Raw genomic sequence first — 15,994 nt, 5'->3', positions numbered from 1 at the left:
CGTTTGTGAATAAAAAAATATTATCCAGATTTGTGAATAAAAATGTTATCCACGTTTGGGGATACAAATGTTATCCACGTTTGGGGATACAAATGTTATCCACGTTTGGGGATAAAAAAATTATCCATGTTTGTAGATAAAAATATTATCCGCGTTTGTGGACAAAAAATATTATCCATGTTTGTGGATAAAAAATATTATCCACGTTTGTGGATAAAAAAATATTATCCACGTTTGTGGATAAAAAATATTATCCACGTTTGTGGATAAAAAATATTATCCACATTTGTGGATAAAACATTATCCATATTTGTGGATAAAAAATATTATCCACATTTGTGGATAAAAAGTATTATGCACATTTGTGGATAAAAAGTATTATGCACGATTGTGGATGAATAATATTATCCAAATATTACCCACGTTTATGGATAAAAATATTATCCACGTTTATGGATAAAAGTATTATCCACGTTTGTGGATAACAAATATCATCCACGTTTGTGGATAAAAATGTTATCCACGCCTGCGGATAATCCACGTTTGTGGATAAAATATTATCCACGTTTGTAGATAAAAAATATTATCCACGTTTGTAGATAAAAAATATTATCCACGTTTGGGGATAATTCACGTTTGAGGATAAAAATATTATCCACGTTTGTGGATAAAAAATATTATCCACATTTGTGGATAAAAAAATTTTATCCACGTTTGTGGATAAAAAAAAATTTATCCACGCTTGTGGATAAAAAATATTATCCACAAATTTGGATAAAAAATATTATCCACGTTGGTGGATAAAAAATATTATCCACGTTTGGGGATAAAAATGTTATCCACGTTGGTGGATAAAAAATATTATCCACGTTTGTGGATAAAAATTATTATTCACGTTTTTGGATAAAAAATATTATCCACGTTGGTGGATAAAAAATATTATCCACGTTGGTGGATAAAAAATATTATCCATGTTTGTGGATAAAAAATATTATCCACGTTGGTGGATGAAAAATATTATCCACGCTTGTGGATAAAAATTATTATTCACGTTTTTGGATAAAAAATATTATCCACGTTGGTGGATAAAAAATATTATCCACGTTTGTGGATAAAAAATGTTATCCACGTTGGTGGATAAAAAATATTATCCACGTTTGTGGATAAAAATTATTATTCACGTTTTTGCATAAAAAATATTATCCACGTTGGTGGATAAAAAATATTATCCACGTTGGTGGATAAAAAAATTTATCCACGGTTGTGGATAAAAATATTATCCGCGGTTGTGGATAAAAAATATTATCCACGTATGTGGATAAAAAATATTATTCACATTTGTGGATAAAAAATATTATATTATCCGCGGTTGTGGATAAAAAATATTATCCACGTATGTGGATAAAAAATATTATTCACATTTGTGGATAAAAAATATTATCCACGTTTGTGGATAAAAATGTTATCCACGTATGTGGATAAAAAATATTATCCATATTGGTGGATAAAAAGTATTATCCACTTTTGTGGATAAAAAATGTTATCCACGGACTGGGATAATTCTTTTCATCCACAGACGTGAATAATATTTTTTATCCACAAAACATCGGCCATAAAATGTTATTTCCCTGTCATTTTTTTGTTATAATTTTGCAATAAAGAAATCTAACCCTGACGATTTTCTCCAATATTTAATGTGAAATCACCCAGGTGTCACATATTCCTCTGGTGGATTGGGTGGGGGTTTAGAGGACATTTGGAATAAAAGCAAAACCGCCAAAATACTCTGCCAATATATAAATGCGATTTAAAATTGTATAAATGCATTAAAGCGACGATGAAATAAAAGAAGATTAAAGACATTTCTTGCGTTATGCTGATGGAAGCCTCCATCCCTTCCCCCCACTTGTGTGTTGTTTGAGTAAATCTAATTACAAAAACAAAAAATTAAATTCCCTTTTCGGGAGAGGGATGCTGAAGATGAAATTTTTTTGTGTCAATATTTCAAGGTTTCTTTTGCCTTAGAGGATGGTTGGATGGCCCATTATGTTTTGAATTTGCCATGAGAAAGAGAAAAAAAAAACGGTGGCATTAGCATAAATTTATTGAAGCATACTTTGGGGCTGTTTGAATGATTGATTTGTGTGTTTGTATAATTTTTAGAAAACTTCTGCCACCCCTGAATAAATATTAAAATTTGATATTATATAATCCGTAGAAGGTATATACATCCGGAAAATAAAGTATGGCATATTTTTGGCATTTAAAGTTTATATTTTATTGCTATCATAAAGATTTTGTTACTTACCCAAGAAAGTTGAACAAATATATTCGGATATTTGATTTCCTGATTTACTCGACTCGCTAAAGTGTGATAATTCCTTGTTCAGCATACGTTTGAACTGTGTGTGGCAAAAAGAGAGAGAGAGAAAAAGTATTCAAAAATCATTGCCTACTTTCAGGGTGAAAATAATACCCACCTTAAGCGATGCCATATCGGAGACACTACGATGGGTCTGTATTGTTTCTAATTGATCCAAGCACCAGTCTAATTCTTCAATGGTATCGGTGGCCAAACGCGTATACGCCTCATCGCCTTGGTTCAGAATAATACCCGCCGTCGATGAACGTCCCATAGATGTTTGGGTTGGTCGCCTAGATCTTAGATGATTAATACATTGTTCCACACGACAGTGACATTCACACACAGACACACATTCAGGCACACAAATATTATTGGAAAAAGAAATGACATTGACAGGGCAACATTGGGAGTTTTTTTTGTGGGGGGTTGGTAAAATAAAACGGGAAGGGGGAAAACAAGACAAAATGCAAACAAGGTTATAGGGAACATAACAGAACAGAAAAATCCAAAAAATGGGGACACATTCAAAAGCGTGGGTAAAACATAAAAAAAAACGAAAAGAAGAGAGAATAAAAAATAAACAAAATAAATTGTTAGAAAAAAGGTAAATTAAGCATTTGTTGTTTTGTTTTTTTAATAATAAAAAATAATTGTTTACAGTTATTTGTTGTTATTATATATATTTTTTTTATTTTTGGGGGGAGTAAAAAGGAGAAAGAGAAAAAAGAAATTAAGGTAAAAATATGTTAAAAATATTTTTAATTGGTTTAAAGGATTCTATTTATTATGGAATTTATTTCAAGAAAGAAAAAACACGAACATTGAGAATTTGGTGTGTGCGTGTGTTGGGGGCAGGTTTGTTGGCAAACATTTAATAAATTGCAATGTGTGGCATAGCTTTTAGGAATGTGCAGGAGTATTGATGAAAATACTGTATATTTTTTGAAGCTTAGAATATTTTTAGAAATTAATATTTATATGTGTTTTTATATATTATTATTCTAAAATATTTTTTGTGTGGATTTTCTAATATTTTAGTCCTTGATTTTTAAATTAGTATTTTTTTTAATATTTTTTTATTGCAGCGATTTTTGGGTGGATGTAAAACTTTGAGTATTTTTTAAAATAGTTGTGAAACGAATGTATTTTCAGGAAATTTTTAATATATTTTTAAGATTATGTATTTTTTAATTGCCCTAAAAGCATGATTTTATTTAATATTAAAAAAAATATATTTTCTTAAATTTATATTTTTCAATTTTTGTTATGTGGATTTTTTAAGCATTATATCGTGTTTATACCCTACAACACTATGTGTTGGGGGTATTATAAGTTTGATTGGGCCAGAATTTATGTAACACCTCGAAATATTGGTTTCCCACATAGGAAAGTATATATCGATCTTCCTAGCTCGCCGAGCTGAGTTGATCTAGCTATGTATGTCCGTCCGTCCGTCTGTCCGTCTGTCCGTCTGTCCATGTTAATTTGTAATCACTCTACAGGTCGCAATTATGGTCCGATCTTCACGAAATTTAGACTGTAGGTGGGGCTTGGACCAGAATAGAACCCTATTGCTTTTGGAGATGATCGCCAAATGTTTAGGGGTTGAAATGGACCAAATACTGAAAAAATGTCGGATTTTGCAGTAGCTATACAGGTCGCAATTATAGACCAATCGACGCGGAATTTCGCATGTGGCTAGACTTTAGGGCAGGGAAGAAGCCTACCAATTTGGGTGGTCATCGGATAATATTTAGCGGGTAAAATAGACCATATCTTTTGCGTTGAAAAAATTCAAAATTTTTCATAAAACCGCGAATATTTTAAATCCCGGCGATATCACAAAGCCATGACAATGTTACTTCGGATCTTTACATTGATGTTAACATCCATCAAATCGGATATATAGCAAAATATGTGCGATATATATGTTTATCAAAGAAGATATGCTTGAAAGATCTCTTATATGTCGAGAACGGCTGAACTGATTTCGACAGTTCTCATTAATTCAGAATGGCCTCTTGGCAGGAAAGAAAAAACGTCTAAAAAATTGCATAAAAATATCTCCCTAAAGATGAAAATATTGATTTTGTAATATTTTCTCATATTTTTTAAATTTTGTCATATTTTTGGCATATTTTCATTTTGAATTAAACATTTGGTAATTTTTCTACAGCTAACAAAACTAAGTAGTTGAGATATCAGGATATCATATACAGATCGCATTTATGGCCCGATCCTTACGAAATTTTGCATGGGGATAAAATGAGGGTCAGAATAGAAGCCTACTCTTTTTGGAGATGATCGCCATATATTTAGGAGATGAAATGGACCAAAAAACTGCAAAATTGTCGGCAGGTCGTAATTATCGCCCGATCCTCACGCACATTTGAATGGGGGTTACCGCACATTGCAAAAGCCAAGCAGTTTCTAATGGCCATCCAAAAATATTCAATGTGTGAAATAGTTTGCCAACTTTTGTAGACAAAATACGAAAATGTCCATTCAAGAGACTTTTTGGAGAATTCACAAATACAGGAAAGACGCACTTCGACGCACTATTTCATTGAAGAATATAGTCAAATGTATGTATCTCATATAGATGCGCTTCAGTCAAAAACCAATAATAAATGTTAATCTTCTGCCACTTCTGAGAGATTATGGGTCTTTGGGAAATATTGGTTCCAGATCTAGGAAGACCATTTACGTGCAACATCTACCAATAAACTGGAAATGAGCAAATTAGTTGAAGTTGCTATTATTCGAAAATTAGAGAAGCCTATATAAACTGTATGGTTTATTATAGTGTTGTAGGGTATTCAACGGTCGGCCCCGCTCGACTGTAGCCTTTGCTTACTTGTTTTTTTTCAAATTATTTTTTATTAACAAATAGTGGACTTTTTTAAAAACATATTTTTCAACAAATCGTTGATTTTTGAAGAAGTATTTAAATCGTGGATTTTAAAAAAAAAATACTTAAATTTTAGATTAAAAAAAACTATTTTTAACAATGTTTTAATAAAAAATTTGTTTTAACAATGTTTTAAAAAATATGGTTTAACAAATTATGGATTTAAAAAAATTTAAATCCAGGATTTCTTTAAATATTTATATGGTAGATTTTTTAAAAAAGATACTTAAATTGTGGATTTAAAAAAATATATATATAATATAATTTTTCAAAATCCTGCATTTTTTGAAAAAAATGAAATTGTGAATTTAAAAAAAATAGTTAAAAAATCGTGAATAAAAAAATCAATAATTATTAGTTTATAAAAAATATTTAAATCGTGAATTTTTCTTTAAAATTTCTTTAAAATTCAACAAATATTTAAATCATAGATTTTCAACAAATCGTTTTTTTTTTAATTCAACAAATCATAAAAAATATATTTAAATGCCGATGTTAAAAAAAAAGAAAATACCTAAATCGTGGAATAAAAAAAAAAATATTTTTCAGTGAATCGTGGATTTTTTAATTTATTGACAAAAAATATATTTAAATCGTGTAATTAAAAAAATATTTAAATTTAAAAAAAATATAAAAATCGTAGATTTAAAAAGAATTATTTAAATCGTGGATTTAAAAAATATATTTAAATTTAAAAAAATATAAAAATCGTGGATTTAAAAAAATATTAAAATTTAAAAAAATATTAAAAATATATTTAAATCGTGTAATTAAAAAAAATATTTAAATTGTGGATATAACAAAAAATATTTAAATTTAGAAAAAAATATAAAAATCGTGGATTTAAAAAAATTATTTAAATTTAAAAAAAATATCAAAATATTGAAAATATTTAAATCATTGATTTAAAAAAAAATATATTTAAATTTAAAAAAAATATTATGATTATTAATTTAAAAAAATAATAGTGATTTTAAAAGATAAATTTTAATATATTTTGAATATCTAAATCGTAGATTTTAATAAATAAAATATTTAAATCGTGGATTAAAAAGAAAATTCAATCAATCGTGGACTTTTTAATATATTAAAAAAAACGAAAGTTTTGAAAAAAATGTTTTTGGAGAAAGTTGTCAACAAACCATGATTTTTTAAATAAATTTTGAAGAAAAATTGCAAAAAGTATTTTTTATGTTATACATATATTTTTATTTTTTTAATAATTTGGATAAAAAATTATCAACAAATCCGAGACTTTTTTTAAATATTTTTAACAGATTGTAAATTTTCAACAAATCATGGATATTTTTTAATTTTTATTTGTACAATCATTTAAATTTATTTAAAATATTTTGGATTTATTTAAAACATTTTTTAACAGATCGTACATTTGTTTACAAATATTTTTCAAGACAATTTGAATTTGAGGATTTTTTTACCATTTCTTTTTAAAAAATCGTAGATTTTTTAATATTTTTTTTTAAATATATTTTTTTTAAATACTTATTTTTGAAAATATTGTGGAAAAATTATATATTTTAATATTGTTTAAAAATTTTGGATTATTTTTAAATATAAATTTCCAGATATTCATTTATTAAAAATACTTGGACGAAAAAAAACAAATTATGAACTTTGTAAATATTAAAAATTATGTCATAACTTAAATTTTAAATATTGAACATTTTGAAGTATTTTTTTGAAGTATTATTATTTTTGGTCCTCGAGCATGAACAATTTATTCAATATTTTATTTTTAATATATTTTCATTAAGTTATGGTAGGTGTTTTAAAATATGGTTTGAAGTTATTTTTCTAAAGGTTCACTCAAAACTATTTTTAAATATTTTTTTTAAAATCATTTTTCTAGGTTTTAAAAGATCTTCAAATCTATGGACCCCTGCACATTCACAAAAGGGATGTATTAATAGTAATAAAAGAAAAAGTGTATTAAAATTTGAAAACACATTGAGAAAACGTGTGAAAATATGTATTTCCCAACAAAATTGTCATCTATGTATAACTCCAAGCAATTTACGAGGGTGAACAATAAAAACTTTTCCTTTTTTATTTAAATATTTGTTAATTTTTTGGGATATTTTAAATTTCAGCCAGGTGCAATTTATTGTTTGGGAGGGTATGTCAAGAAGAAGACAAAAACACAATTAAACAGAACAACAACACCAACAATCTATTTTTGGAATTTGGGCTACAAGACAATTGTTTTGCCCCAGGGGGCGGGGGCGGGGGCTATCGGGGTTGTGCCGAGCTTTAAGTGGGGGGGGGGGGTTAAGGGGCTTAGTGTTGTTTGCGTTGTGTAACAGCTTTAAAGTTAAACATAGGGCAGCTAAATCCAAATTAATTAAGAGAAAGAAGAAAAAAACAATAACAATAAAAACAACTACTTACTTGTTGGATGCCGGAACATTTGTCAGACTTAATAAATTATTGCGCACAGAACGTAAACTCGCTAAAATTTGGGCAAATGGTGTCACAATGAGATCCTCGCCATGGCTACAGAGAAAGAGAGGAAAAATATATTGGATTAATTGTTATTCCAAGGGAATTGTTTTTTTTTATATTATTTAGCAATAATAGGCTTATTTTAATAACTATTAATTAAATTTGAAACAGAAGAGAAAAAACGTAAAATAATATTTACCATAAATAATTAAGTAGAACACAATGTTAATTAAATTGTTTTTAAAATTTAATAATGACCTGAGAATGGTAGCATAAAATGTGTCTAATTAAATCGGCTGTGATTTTTATTTTTTTTTGCCACATAAAAAAAAAAAACATTTATGTATATAATGGCGAAAAACAATAACATATTTATATAAAAAAATTGTGCGTTTTAAATTATACTTTGTTTTATTTTTTCCTACACAATGACAAAACAGTGGGACACAATAAAAAAAATAAAAAAAATAATTTAATTTTTTCTCTTTCGAGACGGGCTTAATAAACTGAATTTTAAAATGAATGAAAGATTGGTTTTAACAAGTAGAAAAGCAGAAAGTTTGGCCAGGCCGTACTTTGAATACCCTCCACAATTAGGGACGAATTTGGATATTTCAAAAAAAAAAAAAATAAATAAATAAATAAATAAATAAATAATAATAAATAACTAATATAAAATAAAAGCTGTTAAAAATCGTTTAAAATCTTAAAAATTAAAATATATCCGTTATATTGGGGTTTATACGAAGATGTGGACCTACATAGGCAGCTTTTTCCAGAAGCCATTACAATATTCAAATACGAAACTTGAAATATCATAGATATTCCAAAAAGTGCAAGAACTTACACCACAACAGAAAGAAATTAGACTCAAAAGAGGTAAAGAGTTGCTTCGCTTGGCCGAAAGTGGTGAACTGCCGAATTTGGTTTCCTCCGATGAGAAAACATTCATTGTCCAGCAGTTTGTAAACAAACAAAATGATCGTGTTTACTTCCCAAAGTGCTCAGCTGAAAATGTGCACCTTCGGTTGACCACCGGAACTCAAGCGCCCGCCATGGTGATGGTGTGGGCCGCCATAACAGCCGATGGTCGCTCTCCGCTCGTATTAATCGACCGTGGCATCAGAATAAATATAGAATACTATCGCGAAAATATTTTGGAGGGTGTATTAAAGGGTGCCTGGGGCACGCAAAAATTTTGGCCGCAGACCTTGGACATTTCAACAGAACCACCCAAGAATGGTTACAAAATGAGGTTCCTCGCTTCATTTCCACCAAAATGGCCACCAAAATCTCCGAATACCAATCCGTTGGACTATTGTGTCTGGAGTATTTTGGAAATCAAGGTTGGCACTAAAAAATACCAAAAAAGGTCGATCACCTCAAGCAAACGCTTCATCGGGAATGGGCCAAAGTACCGCAGAGCAACATTCGGGCAACGTGTGACTGTTTCATTGGCCGTTTGAAGGCCATAATTCGTGACCAATTCGAACAAATCTAAACTTATTCTAAAATTTGATGCTATTTCCGGCATTTTTTTGCTTTCATTCAATAAAACTTTAAAAAAAATAAAAAAATTATGGCATTTGACTTTGTTGCAGTTTTTTCATCTCACCCTGTATAGAGAGGTACTGATATATGGGACCTAAACGAAGACCTTTTCAGACAATTTCAAGTGAATATTGTACCCAAAATTCGTCAAAATACCGAATATAGGGAGGTACTGATATATGGAAGCTATAGGAAGACCAGGACCTGCATAGACAATTTTCTGTCATAGACAGTAGTTCCCATTACGATCTTGAAATACGAAATTTGTAACAACTCCGGTGAAATATGTCGCTAAAATCGTCAAAATACCGAATATAGGGAGGTACTGATATATGGGGTGTGTACGAAGACTTGGACCAGCTTGGACAATTTTCTGTCTTAGGCTGTAGTACCTATCAGAAACTTCAAATGCGAAATTTCAAACAATTTCGGTGAATATTGTAGCAAAAAAATCGTCAAAATAACGAATATAGGTAGGTACTGAAATATGGGGCCTATACGAAGACCTGGACCTACATGGACAATTTTCTGTCATAGACTGTAGTTCTCATTACGAACTCTAAATACGAAATTTGAAACAACTCTGGTGAATAATGTCGCTAAAATCATAAAAATACCGAATATTGAGAGATACCGTTGTATGTGGGCTATAGGAAGACCTGAACCTGTATAGACAATTTTCTGTCACAGGCTTTAGTACATATTAGGAACTTCAAACACGGTGAATAAGTTCGTTAAAATCAACAAAATACCGAATATTGGGAGGTTCCGTTATATGGAGGCTATTCGAAGACGCGAACCTGCATACGCACTTTTTGTTAGAGGCTGTAGTACCCATTACGATTTCTAAATACGAAATTTTAAACAACTTCGGTTAATAATGTCTCTGAAATTAACAAAATATCGATTATGACCCCCCCCCCCCCCTTAATCGATATTTTGTATACCGTTGTATGTGGGCTATACGATATCGTGGACCTATATAGACATTTCTCTTCCAGGGGGTTGAAATGCTTAGAAAGAACTTCTAGTATGGATTTTTAGACAATTCCATTGTCAAAATGTTGCTAAAATCATCAAAATACCGAAAATTGGGAGGTTACGGTTATATGGGGGATGCAGGATATCATGGACCTATATAGACAATACTTCTTCAGGATGTAAAGTACTCAGGAGGAACTCCTTTTGTGAATTTTCAGACAATTTTATTGAAAAATTGGGCTAGAAGCATCAAATAGGGAGGGATACCGTTGTAGGGGCCTAACCCTACCCCATATAACGGTACCCCTCCCTATTTAATGATAGTAGCAAAATTTTTCAATAAAATTGTCTGAATATCCACAAAAGGAGTTCCTCCTGCGTACTTTAACCCCTGGAACCAATCTAGCCTACCTTCGAACTTGACCTGCCTGCAGGCAAAAGATTCGTTTTGACTCAAGGCTAAATCGTGTTAGAATTTTACGTTGATCAATAATATATATAGACTTTGCTATGTCTAAAATTATTATTTCGATGAGCTACAAACGGAATGACGAACTTAATATACCCTCCATACTATGTATGTGTGAGGGCACGAAGAAACAAAAACCCTTATTTAAAACCCTATTCAAGAAGCTCATTTTCACCCACAGTGCAAGGCACCGTTCTCATAATATATATATATATATATATATATATATATATATATATATATATATATATGTATATATCTATATATATATATATATATATATATATATATATATATATATATATATATATATATATATATATATATATAATATATATATATATATATATATATATATATATATATATAAATATATATATATATATATATATATATATATATACATATATATATATATATATATATAATATATATATATATATATATATATATATATATATATATATATATATATATATATATATATATATATATATATATATATATATATATATTTGTAAAATACAATTAATATCTATGATAATTACCATCGAGAAATTCATTAACATTTTCATTACTAAATATTTTCTCTGGTTTTTTGACCTTTTGGATAGTTAATAAAAACAATTATTTGAGCTTGAGGTCATTATTTGAGCTTGACCTCAAGCTCAAATAATTGTTTTTATTAACATTTTCATTACTGGTAATCATTATCATCATCGTCATCATCATTATTTGTAAAATTATTTTTTTTTGTTGTCTTTAAAAACCAACGACAATAGTTTCTATTAATAATAAACCTCATCATCGTCATCATCACCATCATCACTGTTTCCATCCCCGTGAACAATAATCTCCATGGCCTGTCGCCGAATCAGTGACAATGTCACAAATTTATTTAAACATTTAATAAGAGTTCATTTAAGAAAAAATTGTGAAATATCCAACCGCCCGCCCACTCATTTTTTTGTGTTCTCAGTTCTGTCATTTTAATAATTTACTTTAAATAACACGCGCTTGCTACTGTGAAGCGTTTTTTTTTTTTTTTGCAACGGCTAATCGTTTTTGAGCGCCCTATAATCTGTAACTATGTAGAGTGTAATTAATGGTAGTGGTTGGAATAGGTATGTAGGAGAAAGTGTTGTGGATTTCGAACAATTTAAAGATTCGTAATATCAGACGAAATCAAGAGGATATTGGGAAGCTGGAAATGGTAAGGGATCGGGAAGTAAAGTAGAATGATAAGACTTTGGGAACACTACATTTTGGGTATTGGGAATTTCAAAAAAAAATATTGGGAGGTCGATGAAACTTAAATTGAAAATCGGAAAAACATACATGTAAGGATCTAAATGTAGAACTGAACCGATTTGAAGACATTTCAGCCATTCAGCGAAGTGGATCCATATCTACATAGAAAAACAAGAAAGCAGAGGCTATAGTCGTGCGGGGCCGACCATGCGATACCCTACAACACTACAATATGTTAGAAGCTTCCTTATGTCCAAATCCATTTTGGAAGATTTCGCATTTGAAATTATGTCACCGAACACTGCCCAGATATTACCCTTAGCATTTTGACCAGGGACATTTGCCTAACATTTACGCACTCCGTCGTGCTGTTAGTTGTTCTGGTTCATTTTACAGCAAAATATAATCAAATGGTCATCCAAAATGCTAGAACTCTTCCCTATCCTTAACTCTCTTATCAGGCAAAATTTCGTGTCGATTGGTTTCAATTGTGTGATCAGGAAATTATTTATACCCGAGCTTTATGTACATACAGACCTTCGAAAAATTGGCTCGGATTTGTAAAACGAGTAAAACTCGTTAATTCGTATTAGAACTGTAAAAAGTACTAAATATGGTACGCTTTGTATTTGAGGAAGCGGTAGAGCTAGAAATCTTAAATTTGGAATGAGGGTCACTGATGGAGGGGATGATAGATGTACCAAAGCGTTTTTGGAAATTCGCACTATAGGTTTACGAAAAATATTAAAATGTACTACATTTGGTACCATTTCGTATCATATGAACGGTTAGAGCTATACACTTGAAATTTATATAAACTTGAATTTATGTGTACTATATGGTACTAAATTTGGTACAATTTAAATTTTAGGAGATTCGATAGAGTTGGAGTCCTGCAATAAGATTATTATTACATTGTAGTATTGAGGAAAGTACGGCATTTTAAAAAATCGTACTTATTTGTACTAAATTGTACCAAATTTGGTACAAACTAAATTTTGGGAGAACCAATAGGGTTGGAATCCTGAAAGTAGGAAATGAAATTTGGAAATATAGAAATTTTTAGAAATTCGTACTTATGTGTACTATACGGTACTAAATTTGGTACAACTTAAATTTTGGAAGAACTGGTTGAGCTGTAATCCTGAAGCTTGAAAATAAGATTTCTATTGGATTGTAAAATGTGAGTAGTTATGGAAATTTGTACTTATGTGTACCAAATGGTACCAAATTTGGTACAATTTGGTATTGTGTTGAACAAACAGAGGTGGAATTCTGATATTTGGAAATACATTTTTATTGGGATTATATAATGAAGGCATTGATGTAGTTTTGGGAAGTGGAGGTCCCTGTTGGTAATTGGAAATGAATGTGGCTGTTTTGGAAATGTATTCCATATTTTTACGAAAAGTAAAAAATTTTACTCAAATTGGATATTGAGATCTCTGTTTGTATCTGGAATTCAGATATGTAGTTGGCTTTTCTAAATGTGTACTATAATTGTACGAAAAGTACTAAATTTGGCACTGGGTGATGGGTTAGAGCTACAACCATGAAATTTTAGAATGGAACGGTTTTGCGATTGAGTACTATAATTATACGAAAAGTATTAAATGGTACTAAATTTGGTACTAGGTGAAGGGAAAAATCTGGAATCTCGCAGTTTGATATTGAGGTATCTGTTTATATCTGGAATTGAGATATTGAGATGGTGGTTATGGAAATGTCTATTATAATTGTACGAAAAGGACTAAATAATACTAAATTTGGTACTGGGTGAAGGAATAGAGATAAAATCCTCAAATTTGATATTGAGGTCTCCGTTGGTATCTGGAATTGAGGTGGTTTCGGAAAAGTACTCAATGGTACTAAATTTGATATTGGATAATGGAATAGATATAAAATTCTGAAATTTGATATTTAGATTATTGATGGTATCTCTGTTTGAGATTTGGCGGTGGCTTCGGAAATGCGTCCTATATTTGTACAAAAAGTACTAAGTTGTACTGTTTGGTACTGATTGAAGGAATGTAGATAACATCCTCCAATTTATAATTGAGTACTCTATGAGTATCTGGAATTGGGATATGGTGGTCGTTATGGAAATGTGTACTATAATTGTAGGAAAAACACTAAATGTGGTACTTGGTAATTGAATATATATAGAATCCTCAAATTTTATATTAAGGCCTCTGAGAGTACCTGGAATTGAGATATGGAGCTGGTTGGAAAATTTGTTGTGTAATTGTACGAATTTGTGTTGGTTGAGAATTGGTGTTGGCTGAAATCCTGAAATTTTATATTTAGATTAATGTTGGTATATGAGGTTGAGATATGGATATGGTTTTGGAAATGTGTACTATAATTGTTCAAAAAGTACTAAGTGGTACTAAATTAGGCATTGGGTGAAGGAATAGAGCTATAATCTCGAATTTTATATTGAGGTGTTTTTTGATGTCTAGGATTGAGATATGCAGGTAGTACTAAGTAGTACTAAATTTACCATAGAGTGAATGGATAGAGCGTGCATCTTGAAATGTTATATTTATGTCACTCTTGGTTTTTAAGATTTATATATGGTGGGAACCAATTTTTATTATGAAAAGATGTCGATGTTATTTTGGACAGAAAAATTGAATGTGGGTCCCCTGTCTATTATTAAATTTCTATTATTAAATTATTTTCCCTATTATTAAATTATAATTAAAAAATTATGTCAACCCTGAACAAATTGTGCATTTTGAGAATTAAAACGTCACCGGAAAAAATTGAAGAGGAACTAATATTTGATTCCGATATTTTTATTTTTAAATATTTATACTACCTCATGGTGGAGGGTATTAAAAATTTGGATTTTTACTTGTTAAAGATACCACCGAGAATTTCAATATTTTTGTTCAAATTCCATTGATATTTTTTCATCATTTTATATAAGATTCGTTGATTTATTTTTTTTTCTTAATCTATGGATTTTAGTTTTTACTCAATTTTCAGCTCAAAAATCAAAGCTGGAGCATATTTTTTTGATCTGTTTAATTTTTAATGTAGAAAAAAATATTTTATTTATTTAATTTTGGTATATATATTTTGGAAAACTTAAAATTCATGAAAGGAAAAAGGGATTTAAGTAAAAATTAATTAATACCAATTAATAAATTCCTTACACACATTTTCGGTTAATATGACTTATAGTAGGGTGCATCCAAAAATTAAAAAAAAAATATATATTGCTCTCATTTAAAAAAAATAGTGTGTACATATATAAATTATTGTGCTTTTGGCTCTTGAGATTCGACCTTTAATTTCAAATTTATGATATGTCTTTGAAAATGAAAATATTTAACAAATTAATAAGTTTGCTAAACTGAAAAGAAAGAAAAAATATTGCTTAAATGTGCCAAAAACTTATAGAGAGACAAAAAAAAACAATCGGTATTTAACTCAAAAATAGTCCAAAAAAAAAAAAAGAAATAAATAAATAAAATAAAAAAAAAAGTATTTATCTACGTTATAAAAAAAAATTGAGAAAGAAAATCTAGAATTATTTGGAAAAATACACAAATTTTGGATTAATGTGACTCATTGTAGGGTGCATTCAAAAAAAAAAAAAAATAAATAAATAAATAAATAATAAAAAAAAAAAAAAAAAAAAAATTGTTTCATTTAAAAAAATGTTGTGTATTTTGCTCAAATGTGCCAAAAACTTATAGAAAAAAAAAAAACAAACCAAAAAATATTAATCTGAAAAATAGTTAAAAAAAATAATTTTTCTAGTTTTAAAAAAAAATAGGGAAAAGAATTTTGAGGAACTATAACCATAAGGAGAAATAAATAAATAAAATTATTAAAAAATATATAATTAATAAAAAAATATTTTTAATATAGTGTCATAATTAAATAAAAATAAAAAATTGAAAATGTCTTTTTGTTTTTTCTAGTTTATAAAAAAAATGGGGAAAGGAATTTGAGAATCATTTGGAAAAATAACCTTAAGATGAAAAAA

The 15,994-nt window shown here is 29.1% G+C and overlaps 1 protein-coding gene across 22 annotated transcripts in view; it reads right to left on the bottom strand.

The window, feature by feature from the left end:
• Positions 1-15,994, bottom strand: part of LOC101888529 (cAMP-specific 3',5'-cyclic phosphodiesterase) — a 668,201-nt gene that overhangs the window by 19,124 nt on the left and 633,083 nt on the right. For 19 of the 22 annotated variants that reach the window (XM_059121825.1, XM_059121827.1, XM_059121840.1 and 16 more), the window contains 3 exons: positions 7,686-7,790; positions 2,481-2,661; positions 2,309-2,402 (listed from right to left, as the gene is read on the bottom strand). In XM_059121825.1, coding sequence (XP_058977808.1) covers positions 2,309-2,402; positions 2,481-2,661; positions 7,686-7,790 — 380 coding nt within the window. The remainder of the gene's footprint in view (positions 1-2,308; positions 2,403-2,480; positions 2,662-7,685; positions 7,791-15,994) is intronic. The other 3 variants (XM_059121826.1, XM_059121828.1, XM_059121847.1) reach the window with 1 other exon arrangement.

Source organism: Musca domestica, unplaced genomic scaffold (assembly GCF_030504385.1).
Source record: "Musca domestica strain aabys unplaced genomic scaffold, Musca_domestica.polishedcontigs.V.1.1 2, whole genome shotgun sequence".
Lineage (NCBI taxonomy): Eukaryota > Metazoa > Arthropoda > Insecta > Diptera > Muscidae > Musca > Musca domestica.
This window is presented reverse-complemented; position numbering and strand designations above follow the sequence as displayed.